At 45.0% G+C, this 14,152-nt stretch overlaps 1 protein-coding gene across 4 annotated transcripts in view; it reads left to right on the top strand.

Moving 5' to 3' along the window:
- Positions 1–1,141: 1,141 nt before the first annotated feature.
- LOC308332580 (uncharacterized protein) overlaps positions 1,142–14,152 on the top strand; it is a 16,267-nt gene continuing 3,256 nt past the window's right edge. The window contains exons 1-9 of one of the 4 annotated variants that reach the window (XM_080788541.1): positions 1,142–1,412; positions 1,445–1,542; positions 4,563–4,766; positions 5,321–5,483; positions 5,953–6,020; positions 7,234–7,339; positions 9,406–9,551; positions 13,193–13,417; positions 13,763–14,075. In XM_080788541.1, coding sequence (XP_080644667.1) covers positions 4,563–4,766; positions 5,321–5,483; positions 5,953–6,020; positions 7,234–7,339; positions 9,406–9,551; positions 13,193–13,417; positions 13,763–14,075 — 1,225 coding nt within the window. In that variant the 5' untranslated portion in view covers positions 1,142–1,412; positions 1,445–1,542. Of the gene's footprint in view, positions 1,543–4,562; positions 4,767–5,320; positions 5,484–5,952; positions 6,021–7,233; positions 7,340–9,405; positions 9,552–13,192; positions 13,418–13,762; positions 14,076–14,152 lie in introns of all 4 variants that reach the window. The other 3 variants (XM_080788542.1, XM_080788543.1, XM_080788540.1) reach the window with 3 other exon arrangements.

Below are 14,152 nucleotides of genomic sequence, written 5' to 3'. Positions count from 1 at the left end.
AGTTCTGATTTTTTTTTTTCATTTGTTAGAAGTTTGAACACATTCAAATATTTTGAAATTAATTAAGTTTAATTGTATATGTTCGGGTTTCGACCGAACGAGATTGCCATGGTTCACATGATGTGATGGTGGAACCTCAAGCCGTTTCTTTGCACTGTGAACATTTCCATCCCTCACATCCACATAAACCTTCACATATCAGATGAAGCTCTCTACTCAGAGCTACGGATGTTAGGATCCTCGCCGGGAGGGTAGACGAACCTCTATCTTCACTATTGCTACATAAAAAAAACACATTTTAATCACAACGGTGGACATTATTTTTTTGTCTCATAGAGTTATAATGTAATGAGAGATGCAATACACCTCCCCACCGATAGGGGCGCGTAGTAAGCATATGGGGGGGGAAAGTGAGAACGTGTCCACGGATGAGATTAAAGTGCTGTTTTTACGTAACAATAGTGAAGATAATGGTTCTTCTACCCACCCGGCGAGGATATAACATCTGTAGCTCTGAGGCGAGACCTTTAGATCGGAGGTTTGAAAGCGGAAGACGTCAGTGAATCAGGCTGAATTAAGTTCCAACTAGACATGATGATATTATAACTATCACACTAATGTCATTATCGTCATTGAGCTACAGCGGGGTTGCCACGTCGTGTGAGAGATATGATCAACCACGTCTATGAAAACAAGCCCCCGATATTAAAAATTAATTAAGAATACAAGAAAATGAGTATACAAATAAACAGACAAATCAATCTTGGAAACAAAGTGAGGAATGTGGAATAGCTTGAGATTTTCTTTTTAAACGGATCCCTGGCTAATAAGACAAATATGCCTTAAAACGTTAAACTTGCCTCTGTGACTGAGATTTAAAAATAAAAACACCATAAATGTTTTATTTCTGGTTAATCACAGGTTTAAACAACATTAAGAAAACAACAAGACAAAACAAACAACGTGCATAGTCTGAAACAAGACCCAAAAAAAATACACAAACTAAAAACTATACCAATAACGTTCCAAAATAAGTGCTTATAACTTCATAAAAAAGCAGACATGGCAACACCGTGGCAGACAGGGCGACCCGGAAGTGAAAGACCACAGACGAGAAACGGTGCTTCCGCTTTCTGTCGCTCAGGCTTTAAGTTGATCTTCATTTTTCTCTGATCTTGACATAAAATAATAATAAAAATAAAACAATATAAAACATCCGCAGGGCTTTTATCATAGAGTCCATAGAGACTTCTCGTTACCGCGAGACTACCAGACCGGGACGGGGACGTTACTGTTGTAACGGAGAGAGAGAGAGGAGAAAAAATAAAAACACAACAAAAGGCCTTAAGATCTGCGATCCGATCTGCAAAACCACAGGCCTGAAACAGACAGACCGACAGACAGACAGACAGGTAGAGAGTGAGACAGACAGACAGACCGACAGGCAGGTAGAGAGTGAGACAGACAGACCGACAGGCAGGTAGAGAGTGAGACAGACAGGCAGAACATCTTAACGGTCGGAGCAGTGAGACAGTTTTAACGGTAAGACACTCAAACTAACCCCCCCCCCCTCGCTGCTACTGTACAACATGTTTACGTTTCATTAATATATTTCCATGTGGTATGTACTGTATAATATTACTGTTATATTAGTAGTATTGCCTTAGTATACTACTTACTGTTGTGTCTGTGTGTGTGTGTGTGTGTGTGTGTGTGACTGACTGTGTCATTAAATGTTATGATGGGTTGAGTATGAAGGATTTATTGATTGAATGGTGGATTGATTGATTGGTGCGTTGACTTATTGACTGACTGACTGACTCGTGGGTTGATTGTGTAAATGCTGTATTCGTCAGAAATGTAAGACGCATTTTGTCCCAGTCCAGTGGACAGACAGACAGACCCCAGTCCCAGTCTAGTGGACAGACAGACAGACCCCAGTCCCAGTCTAATGGACTGGACAGACAGACCCCTGTCCCAGTCTAGTGGACTGGACAGACAGACCCCAGTCCCAGTCTAGTGGACAGACAGACAGACCCCAGTCTAGTGGACAGACAGACAGACCCCAGTCCAGTGGACAGACAGACAGACCCCTATCCCAGTCTAGTGGACAGACCCCAGTCTAGTGGACAGACAGACAGACCCCAGTCTAGTGGACAGACCCCAGTCCCAGTCTAGTGGACAGACAGACAGACCCCAGTCTAGTGGACAGACAGACAGACCCCTATCCCAGTCTAGTGGACAGACCCCAGTCCCAGTCTAGTGGACAGACAGACAGACCCCAGTCTAGTGGACAGACAGACAGAAGGCCCCAGATCGTCGTTGGCACCATTTATTTTGTATTTTGCGTGTTATTCGTGTTATTTCGCTAAATGCAGTTATTTGTGTTTTTATAAAAAAATATATATTTAAGGCCTAATATTTCTACAGTTGCTATCGCAAGACCTGCGGACACATAGACGTGTGAATCTGGAGTTCCCCCCACGAGAATTTACATTTCCCCCCATTTTTTCCCCCCATGTAAATATGTAGGCCTATTTATTGTCTGTAGTCTGTAGTTGTAGCCTGGCCCAGCCAGCGTGCTTTCTGGTCTAGAGGGGCGGGTAGCCTGGCCCAGCCGGCGTGCTTTCTGGTCTAGAGGGGCGGGTAGCCTGGCCCAGCCAGCGTGCTTTCTGGTCTAGAGGGGCGGGTAGCCTGGCCCAGCCAGCCTGCTTTCTGGTCTAGAGGGGCGGGTAGCCTGGCCCAGACGGCGTGCTTTCTGGTCTAGAGGGGCGGGTAGCCTGGCCCAGCCAGCGTGCTTTCTGGTCTAGAGGGGCGGGTAGCCTGGCCCAGCCAGCCTGCTTTCTGGTCTAGAGGGGCGGGTAGCCTGGCCCAGCCAGCCTGCTTTCTGGTCTAGAGGGGCGGGTAGCCTGGCCCAGCCGGCGTGCTTTCTGGTCTGGAGGGGCGGGTGGTAGCCTGGCCCAGACAGCGTGCTTTCTTTTTATTTTATTTTAATTATTATCTTTTATTTGCTTTTGACATTTCATTTACATACAGTTGTAAAATGCAAGTTATAATAAATATATAAATACATTTCCTAACTGAACAATTACTAACCCTTCCCCGACCCTTCCTAGTACAAGAAAACTATCAAATGCATGATTTACTTCATGACCATGATTGTCTGTTCTGCAACGTGAATAAAATAATAAACATGACAACAAAAAGAAAAGAAAAGAAAAGAAAGACAGGCAGACAAATATAAAAAAGACAACATCCACAATCTCTGTTATGCTTCAATTAGCTCTCTCTCCAGTTCTTGACCCATATTTGGTACGTAATCCATTGCCCGACCCCGGATCTTCTGAAAGTGTAATATTTTTTCCTTTCACATTATACATGATTTCTTTCAGGTGTGCAAATAGGATAGAAGTTCTGCCCACCATTGTTTAGTCGGGGGAGGGGGTTCAGATTTCCAATGACAAAGAATACGTTGTTACACAAAATATATGCAAAAGTCAGAGATCTTTTTGTGCACAGCTGCATTCTGGGACCTTACCATTAGCTTTAGAAACGGGTAGATTCATTGGTACTCCTGAGGAGGACAGAGTCTGTCTAGTGTGTGATTTAAAAGAAATTGAAAATGAAATTCATCTTTTGTTTTACTGCCCATTATATGAAGAATTAAGACATGTATTATTTTGTAAAATGACAACCATCTGTGCTGACTTTTTCTGGTTGGAGGACTATGAAAAACTGGAATTTTGTTTTAGGAAAGGTATTTTTGCTTTGGCAGACTTTTTATGCAGGGCGTGGGAAATGAGGCAGAAAAAAAATGGAATATCAACAAAACAAATCTGTTTATTGTACACAATGCAATATTGAAGCAATGTTATGGTGTGTCCTGTAAGTCCATGTGGGCTGGCCGCCTTTGGTGCATGACACAAAAATAAAGAAATCTATCTATCTATCTAATACATCTTTTTGCAGCAGACATTGCCAACAGGGTAAATTTCTTCTCAAAGATGTCAAGGTTACTCAGCATAGACACATCACCCAAAATAGCTATTCGTGCGTCCGGAGTCATCGTTTTTCCAATAATTTTTTAAAGTTGTTCAAATATAAATTTCCAATAATAATTTAACTTCCGGCAGTTCCAGAACGTGTGGATTTTAGGTCCCCTTTAACATGTTGACATCGAAGACAATTGGGTGATGACTCGTGGCTAAATTGATATAATCTGTGAGGTGTATAATAAATTCTCTGTAATATATTAAATTGAGTTAACCTATGGTTGGTATTTGTTAAAGTTGTTTGGGAGTTCTGGTGCTTTCTGGTCTAGAGGGGCGGGTAGACTGGCCCAGCCAGCGTGTGTTCTGGTTTAGGGCGTCCTTGATATGAAAATGTTTGAGAACGACTGACATAGAAACATGAGGTTTTCAGAAAACTGTCAGGATTTAGAATCATTGTAGAATCGTTCCCATGTTTCAGATGTCCAGTTTCCCAGCCCTCCAGACCCAGATGTCCAGTCTAACGTAACACTGTGTTTCAGATGACCAGTCTAACGTAACACTGTGTTTCAGATGGCCAGTTTCCCAGCCCTCCAGACCCAGATGGCCAGTGTGATGGAGACTCTGGTGCACGCGGCCGTGGCTGAACTGGGGAAGCTGGTGGAGGACAGCACCGTGTTCGTCTTCCACCTCCACCTATCACGCGAGGAGGGCGGGGCCAACCAGGACCAGGAGGAGCTACGAGACAAGCTGCAGACGGAGAGCCGCATGAAGATGGTAGGACGTCGCCGGGCGTCGCCCTGCTGTAAATGCGTCGCGTCTCCGCGTGCGGTCGTAATGCACGTAACTGGAGAACCGTTCGCTCTGCCGAGTTCACAGTCGACACACGCGTCCCACACCCCCACAGGGAGGGCACTGCCCGGCCTCGAGTCGGTCGGACCCACGGTTCTCCAGAACCACCACCACAAAAGGCTCTGGCCAGGCTCTGCCGGTTCCGGGCCTGATGAGGTCCAACTCCTCTCAACCTGTGCAATTTCCAGCCTCTGCCTTCAGCCAATTGGCAACCTACACACACCTGACAATCGATCACTTAACTTCTTTACTTCCATCTAGTGTTCAAAAACATTGATTAATGCGCTGGCCTAGTAATTAATTTGCAACGACAGCTGCGTGGAACTCTGTCATAAAAATGACAGAAAATGTCCCCCGAAAAGTTTTAATTTAACGGAAAAAAAAATGACGAAAAACATCATGGAGACTCTGGGTAACTGTGTGTGTGTGTGTGTGTGTGTGTGTGTGTGTGTGTGTGTGTGTGTGTGTGTGTGTGTCAGACGCTGTTTGCCTCCATCATGGAGACGCTGGGTAACGAGGCTCTGGGGAAGATGATGAAGATCGTTGACGACGCTAAAGTTCTGATGGACTTCGAGGAGTCCAGAGGATCCAAGAAGAAGAAACCTCTGACCAGCGTGCTCAACATCCTGTCTGACGGCGTGGGTGAGTAGGACTACATCCTGTCTGTCAGTAGGACTACAAACACTACTACTTCCTGTCAGTAGGACTACAATCTCTCATGAGTAAAATATAAATGCTTCCGTCGTACAGTCTGGAGCAACGGAAGCTCTGATCACGAGTAAAATATAAATGCTTCCGTCGTACAGTCTGGAGCAACAGAAGCTCTGATCACGAGTAAAATATAAATGCTTCCGTCGTACAGTCTGGAGCAACGGAAGCTCTGATCATGAGTAAAATATAAATGCTTCCGTCATACAGTCTGGAGCAACAGAAGCTCTGATCATGAGTAAAATATAAATGCTTCCGTCGTACAGTCTGGAGCAACGGAAGCTCTGATCATGAGTAAAATATAAATGCTTCCGTCGTACAGTCTGGAGCAACGGAAGCTCTGATCATGAGTAAAATATAAATGCTTCATGTGAGGTGATCCTGTGTTTGACCTTTGCCCCAGAAGCTGAACATTGCTATGGAGGAAGCACGCCCACCTCCACACAGCTCGACGGTTCGCTGAGCGAAGAGGTTAGTGCACGCAAACACGCACGCACACACACACACACACCGTGTACGCATGCTCCTGGTGTGTGTGTATGAGTGAATGGGTGAATGATCTGTGTGAATGTGTGGCTTCAGTATGTTAATTAATCTCTACTCTCTAGGGCTGCCGTAATTGTCCAAAAATTGGATTCGGATATTCGTTTTAAAAACCCACGTGGATTCGAACAATTCGAGCCATTCGGATTTCGGATTTCAATTCGAGCCAATCGGATTTTTTAATAATTATATTTACACCAATACAACCTGAGACATAACATTTAAGATCGCATTGCTGGCGCAACTCTCTCTCTCCGCGCATTGGTGTTGCTGAAAACTGAGATGGAACGGAACGCATACATTCTCCCTTCTCCAGTAAAACATTTTTCTTAAATGAGCAATCCTACCACACAGCCTTATCAAAACGAGGCACGGTTAATTCTGCTGCATTATTATTATCTGTGGACTGTGGGTCTGCTGCCGAGTGCCGACGTTATGAAACTTTATGGCTGGCTAGCGCCTGCGCTCCGCTGTTATGCTCAAATTAGTGACCCTAAAGAATTCTGAGGCAACACGGCTGGAGACGAGGCAGCCAATCAGAACTGCGCTGCGCTGCGCTGTATAGTCTGTGTTTAGGAAATGATTTATTCTTCAATGTATGCCGTTGTCGGCGTGTCGCGTGGCAAATATAACTAATCTACAAGCTCACAAGTCACAACGCTTACCCATGGCACCGAAAACTAATAATAATAATAATAATAAAAAAAATATATATATATATATATATTTTTTAATTCGAACCTTAATTTTATATATTCGGTTATTAATTATTTTTTTTTGATTCGAATCTATATTCGGATATAGAATATTCGTTGGCAGCACTACTACTCTCTACCTGTCACTCAGATCGTTAACGAGGAAGGGGGTGTGGCTGAAGTATTTTAATGTTAAAACACGTTGGAGGCCGAGGGCGGAGTTCTCTGTTTAACATGTTAACATGTTAACATGTTGGAGGCCGAGGGCGGAGTTCTCTGTTTAACATGTTAACATGTTGGAGGCCGAGGGCGGAGTTTCCCGTTTGGGTACTTGGTACGGTCTGGTGTCCGAGACGGAGATTATTGATATGAAACGGATCGCATCGATCCACAGCCTATAGGCTGAAGTATTTAAATATGTTAATGAGCTCTCCCCCGTCACTCAGATCGTTAACGAGGACGGCGGTCTGGCGGAGATGGACGCTCCCTTCGTTCTGGCGGTGAGCATCAAAGACGAGCACGGGAACATCGACCTGGACGCCATCGCTGAGAGTGAGTATCATCCCGTTTGGTCGTGTGTTGAACGCTACAAATTAACTTCTTTCTCATTATGTGAAAGTAACTGTAACAATCAGTTAACTTATTAACGTTCTGACATTTAACAAGGAGTGAAGCAATGCGTGCCAAGTTGGCAAATTTTGTTTGTAATTATATAGGCCTACATATAACATGCGCTGTTTGTTTGAAGATCTGTCCGGGCAGAGACCCGCGCTGTCAAAATGAACTGCTCTACAAGCTCATCGCGGTTCACTGTTGTATAACTTGAGGAAATCAAGGAAATCGCTTGGGGAAAATGCGGAAAGGGTACGCCGGGCGATCCGCACGAATGAAGTGATTACACCAGGTTCCCTGAATAACACGGGAGCTAATCGTAGGTTGATGAATACGATATCATTACGCATCACCTTTACACTGTGGCGTATTTCTCCTTTGTGAATGAGGACCTATCTCTCTATAATTAGCAACTAAATCAACTGTAGATTCAGTCGACTAAATCAACTGTAGATTCAGTCGACTAAATCAACTGTAGATTCAGTCGACTAAATCAACTGTAGATTCAGTCGACTAAATCAACTGTAGATTCAGTCGACTAAATCAACTGTAGATTCAGTCGACTAAATCAACTGTAGATTCAGTCGACTAGTGTCTTTAAGTGGGAGAGGGCGGGGCTTTGCTTAACCCTGTAAAACCCGGATTATTTTCTACTTGCAAAAAAAGAGATTTCAACCTCACTACTACTTTTTACTACTAGGACTTATCAGCGGAAATTATGTAAAAATAAATACAAAATAAAAGTTTGATGCAAATTTCATGCACATTTATAATAATGATTAAAATAATAATAATACATTTTTAATTTACATTTGGGGGATAATCTTTCACAATAATAAACAAAACGTGTTCTAGACATTCTAATGATCACAAAAAATATATATATTACGGGCATTTTAATTACTTTTATCAGGGTTAAAGGCCAAAAGGATTAGTTGAGGGGCACGGAGGCACAGTTGGTAGTGCTGTCGCCTCACAGCTAGAAGGTCCTGGGTTTGATTCCCGCTCGGGGCACTGTGGGTGCTGGCGGCGTGTTTCCTCCTCCGCGTCATCAGTGCCCATACCCGAAAGCGGGGTTGGCGAAAGGGCCTTTCTGTGTGGAGTTTGCATGTTCTCCCCTGTGTCCCCTAGGGTAGGTACCCTCACAAAGACATGCAGTAATCCTGGTCTCTAAACTGCCTCCCCCTGGCCAGCCGGGGCGCCTGGTGGAGGGGAAAGGAACTGGTTGGAATAACGTGTTCCTTCCACGCGCTACGTCCAACCAGGGAAACTCCCCCCTGTCAGGTGTAAAGGAGCAACTTGGACACTCGGGCATGAAGGGAGCATGAGTTAAGTCCGTTGCTCTCCCCAGGTTGGCGGAGGGTGTGTAGAGCCCAGGATCACAGTAGATGATTGGCACAGCGGTGAAAAATGGGTTACAAAATCGTGGGATAAAAAATATAGGAAAAAAAAAAAAAGGATTAGTTGACAAAAATGAACGCCCCTCCCTCCCTCCCTCCCATCTTAGTGAGTTAGTTAGTTTATTTATCTCCGTCATTTACAGTACAGTACATTTCAGTATGAGGGTTTACAGAATTACAGTTTGACTGAAAAGGTTTGGGCTGAAACCGAAGCTGCTTATGCCTGATTCTCTGTAGAGCTGTGCTTCTTATACCAATGATGAACAGAAAATACATATTTAGCTTATATGCCGTATACTAGTTACGCCTACTTAGATTTAGCTTTTTTTTATTTTATGTATATATATATCTTCTCGTTTTTTTTTTATATCTTCTTCTTGGTGTTAGCATTATGTTATGCTTTAGCTATTTAAAAATAGCAGATCTACAAGCTCATAGCTCAAGAACGACTGACATAGAAACACAGGCTTTTCAGAAAAACTGTCAGGATGTAGAAGAACATTTTTAGAATCTGATCTCAGGTCAGAATGGGTTAAAGATAAAAAGGATTAGTTGACTAAAAATGAACGCCCCTCCCTCCCCCCCTCCCATCTTCTCGTCCAATAGGAGCGGCCGCGGAGGCGTCCGACTCGGAGGACGGCCACGCCGCGGGCATGTCCTCGGACGACCTGTGCCCGGTGACGGGGGGGCGCCACATGGTGGACCCGCGCGAGCGCGAGGACCCCACGTACAACCCCGTGCTGGGGGAGGAGGTAGGGAGGTCCACGGACCACGTGCAGCCCACCCTGGGCGGGACCGTACCTATGTTCCATCAGCCCTATGTTCCCTCGGGTCCGCGTCAATATGCCGACGGTCCGATCGACAACCTACCTCAAACCCTCACCCTAACCCTAACCTCCCCCGGGGCAGACACCTAAACCTAACCACCCACCCTCTCCCGACCCCCAGCGCACCTCGGACCAATGCTCCTTCTGAGGGAACATAGGGCTGAGGGAACATAGGTATGACCCCCCCTGGGCAAGACCTACGCTGAAAAGACTGTCAGCGGAAGTTGCAGGATTTGGGTCGGGAAAATTTCGTATCCTGGGGAAATACATTTGACGGCTGTTCCGGAGGATACAACCGCCGATAGCTTCTCTGCCTTAGGTTGTGACCAGGCTTTTCTTTTCGCAGATAAGTAAGCCTGGGACCGAGGCCATGTACAGCCCAGATTCGGCACAAACAAGGGACTACATTATTTTCGCCACCAAAATGTGGAACGCCCTACCAACAGTCATTAAGACATGTGAATCCTTTTGACTCCTTCAAAACGGCTGCAATTCGAAACTGGCCCCCGTAAAACTTTGTTCAATTCATCAAAACATTTAGAGACGTACAAATAGACACTTCTGTATAGTCAAAGAACAGAACAGGAACTCATCATAAAGGAAGCACAAAGGGAAAATAAACATATCCACACTTTTCCTGGGCTGTGTTGTGTGCTCCAGTTCCTGTTGATTTCATTGGATATCATTGGTCATCTGACCAGTTTCATTGGCTTTCATTGGATCAAATCGACAGGAACTGGGAGCACACAACACAGCCCAGGAAAAGTGTGGATATGTTTATTTTCCTTTTTTTACCTCCTTTATGATGAATTCCTGTTCTGTTCTTGGACTACACGGAAGTGTCTATTTGTACGTCTCTAAATGTTTTGATGAATTGAACATGGTGGACCCTGTTGTAAACAAGTGTAATGCTTCATTGGGTCGTCCACTCACATTTAAATGAGAATTCCATACTAGAAGGCTTTCTTACCTTTCTTTGTAGTCGTTACGTCCCCACCAAAGAGGACCAGGTGTTATTTTGTGCAAAAGCTCCTTATTGGCTGTTTCCCCTACCATAAGCCCTCAATGAATTGCATTGCATTGAATGGGAATTGAATGGGCCTATGGGGTGTTGTGCTAATTCGCTTATTTCCATCGCTCAACATTATAATTTCTTTGTACATATCCTCTCTTCATAATGTAAATAATATCCCAAGTGGCACACTTTACTACTTCTTTCGATGGAAATAAGCGAACTAGCATAACACCCCATAGCCCCATTCAATTCCCATTCAATGCAATGCAATTCATTGAGGGCTTATGGTAGGGAAAACAGCCAATAAGGAGTTTTTGCACAAAAAAACACCTGGACCTCTTTTGGTGGGGACGTAACGACTACAAAGAAAGGTAACAAAGCATTCTAGCATGGAATTCTCCTTTAAAGGTGTAGTGAAATGAAAAATACGTTTTTCACACTTTTAGACCATATCCGTGGTCATCATATGGGCATACCTAACAATGGATGCCAAAAAAATGGGAAAATTCTCATTTCTGTGTGTTTTTATATCAAAAGTCCATTAAAACGATTGTATTATTTATTTATTAAAACGAAAACGTGCTGCGTGATGACGTGTAGAGGTACACATCGATAAAAGCCAATAAAAATGAAGCTCACCCGTTTAATTCCCCATGTCTGCGCATCCATGCAACACAGCTGCTTCTGATTACAGATTACTTTTTATTTCCATTCAAGATAACATCCAGACAGTGTATTACTCGGTCTCAACTTAATCATCACGCTAAAAATATGTTTCTGAAAACATTATAGGGTAGAAATAAGCCACATAACAGTAAACTGGTTGTGCTGGCCGACCGTCTGATTTATAAACAAACACACACCACGCTGTTAGCTACCACAAGGAAGCATACTAGGGCCTTTACTGTTCCTAATATATGTAAACGACATGACATCAGCTTGTGACTGCAACTTGTTCCTGTTCGCAGATGACTCAGCACTGCTGGTCTCGGACAGGAACAAACTGCAGGTTGAAAAGACCCTCAGCTCTGAACTCGGTAGAATCTGCACCTGGCTCGCTGATAACAAACTATCCTTACACCTGGGAAAAACTGAATCCATTCTCTTCGGATCAAATAGTAATCTCAAAAAGGCAGATGGCTTCTTGGTTAGAGTTGGTGATGATATTATCACACGGAAGGATCAAATTACCTACCTAGGTTCCATCCTGGAGGCCAATCTTTCCGGTGATAAGATGGCCACCAACGTAATCAAAAAAGTCAATCAAAGAACAAGATTCCTCTACAGGATCTCCTCACTGGTCGACAAAAACACCTTGAAGACCTTAACAGGAGCCCTTGTACAAGGTTTCTTTGACTATGCATCCACCTCCTGGTACCACAGCACCTCAAAGGCCCTTAAAACAAGGCTCCAGACCTCCCAAAACAAACTGGTCAGGCTCCTACTTGGCCTCACCCCCCGAACCCACCTCACCCCTGCCCACTTTGACAGGCTGGGATGGCTTAGGGTCGACGACAGAGTACAGCATCTTGCAATGGGTCTGGTCCACAAGATTAGATACACCACCAAGATACCCATGTACCTGTCTAAATACTTCCTTAATGTAAACGAAGTCCACACCCACAACACCAGAGGGAGTGCAACAAACCATGTACAACCCAGATTCGGCACAAACAAGGGACTAAATTATTTTCGCTCCTATGCGACCAAAATGTGGAACGCCCTACCAACAGTCATTAAGACATGTGAATCCCTTGGCTCCTTCAAAACTGCTCTCAAAGGGCACCTACGGATGGCTGCAATTCGAAACTGGCCTCTGTAAAAGCTGAATTTTTATCTGGATTGTACTATGTTTTTGTATGGACGTGGTGTTGGGTGCCTGCACATATGCACACATGGCATAAACGCATGGTGATGTGTGCAGGCGCCCTACACTCTGTCTTTGTACTATGGATTGTACTATGTTTTTGTATGGACGTGGTGTTGGGTGCCTGCACATATGCACACATGGCATCAACGCATGGTGTTGTGTGCAGGCGCCCTACACTCTGTCTTTCGTTTTCTTTTCTTTTATCCCCCTGTTCCCCTCACTGTATATATTTTTTTTTCCCTTTTCGCTTCCTATATGATGAATTCCTGTTCTGTTCTTTAACTACATAGAAGTGTCTATTTGTTTGTCTCTAAATGTTTTGATGAATTGAACAATGTGGACCCTGTTGTAAACAAGTGTAAGGCTTAATTGGGTCGTCCACTCACAGTTAACAGTCTTTGTATTGAGTTTGTGCTTGAAATGTACTGTAATTCTGCAAACTGTTAATAAAGATTTCAATCAATCAATCAAAACCGTCCCATCGCCTGAAGGGATGCGACACTCTGATTGGTTCAGATACTTCAGACCGGTGTTTCATGTGGAAACACCATTTTCATGTTGTTCACCATTTCCGTTTCACTGCGCCTTTAACAGTATTTTGTATTGAGTTTGTGCTGGAAATGTACTGTAATTCTACACACTGTTAATAAATATTTCAATGAATGAATGAATGAATTGAAGGTTCAGGGCGGGACGGGCGGCCAGCGCTACTCCATCTGCTCGCAGTGCGGGAAGAGCTTCCGGAGACACGCCGGCGGGAACGCCGCGGCCGCGAAGGCCGCCGCCGCCGCCGTGGCGGCCATGATGCTACACCGCCAGCCGCCGTCTCCCATGATGCAACAGCACCAGCAGCAGCAGCGCCACCACCAGGCGGCCGAGAAGCCGGAGAAACCCTTCACCTGTGAGGTGGGTTGGCGTTTTTATTTATAACCCCATTCTGGGGCGGGAACCCCTTTTGGTGTTAGCATTAGGTTATGCTTTAAGCTATTGAAAAATAGCAGATCGGTGGCGCGCTACGAGCTTGTAGGTCTGCTATTTTTGAAAAATCGACTGACATTTTTTTAGAATCTGATCTCAGGTCAGAATGGGTTTAATCAGACCAGTGTGTGTGTCCACAGTGGAAACCTCGTATGAATCTGATCTCAGGTCAGAATGGGTTTAATCAGACCAGTGTGTGTCCACAGTGGAAACCTCGTATGAATCTGATCTCAGGTCAGAATGGGTTAAATGGGTCATATTCTTCTTCTTCAGGTGTGCCACAAGAAGTTCACCCACAAGCAGGGCCTGGTGGAGCACTCCCTGACGCACACCGGGGAGAAGCCCTTCGAGTGTCTCCAGTGCGGGAAGTGTTTCGCCAAACACGCCCACCTGAAGGCGCACAGCGCCGTGCACGCCGGGGACAAGCCCTACGGCTGCGACGTGTGTGGGCGGAGCTTCAACCTGGCGCAGAACCTGGCACGCCACACCGCCATCCACACCGGGGAGAAGATCTTCATCTGCGACGTCTGCGGGAAAGGCTTCACGCGGCAGATCACGCTGAAGGCGCACGAGCTCATACACACAGGTACGCTACGCGCACGAGCACATACACACAGGTACGCTACGCGCACGCGTACATACACACAGGTACGCTACGCGCAC

This window comes from Protomyctophum bolini, assembly GCF_963924005.1.
Source record: "Protomyctophum bolini genome assembly, chromosome: 18".
NCBI lineage: Eukaryota > Metazoa > Chordata > Actinopteri > Myctophiformes > Myctophidae > Protomyctophum > Protomyctophum bolini.
The sequence above is the reverse complement of the archived record's forward strand: the minus strand, read 5'-3'. Positions and strand labels throughout refer to the sequence as shown.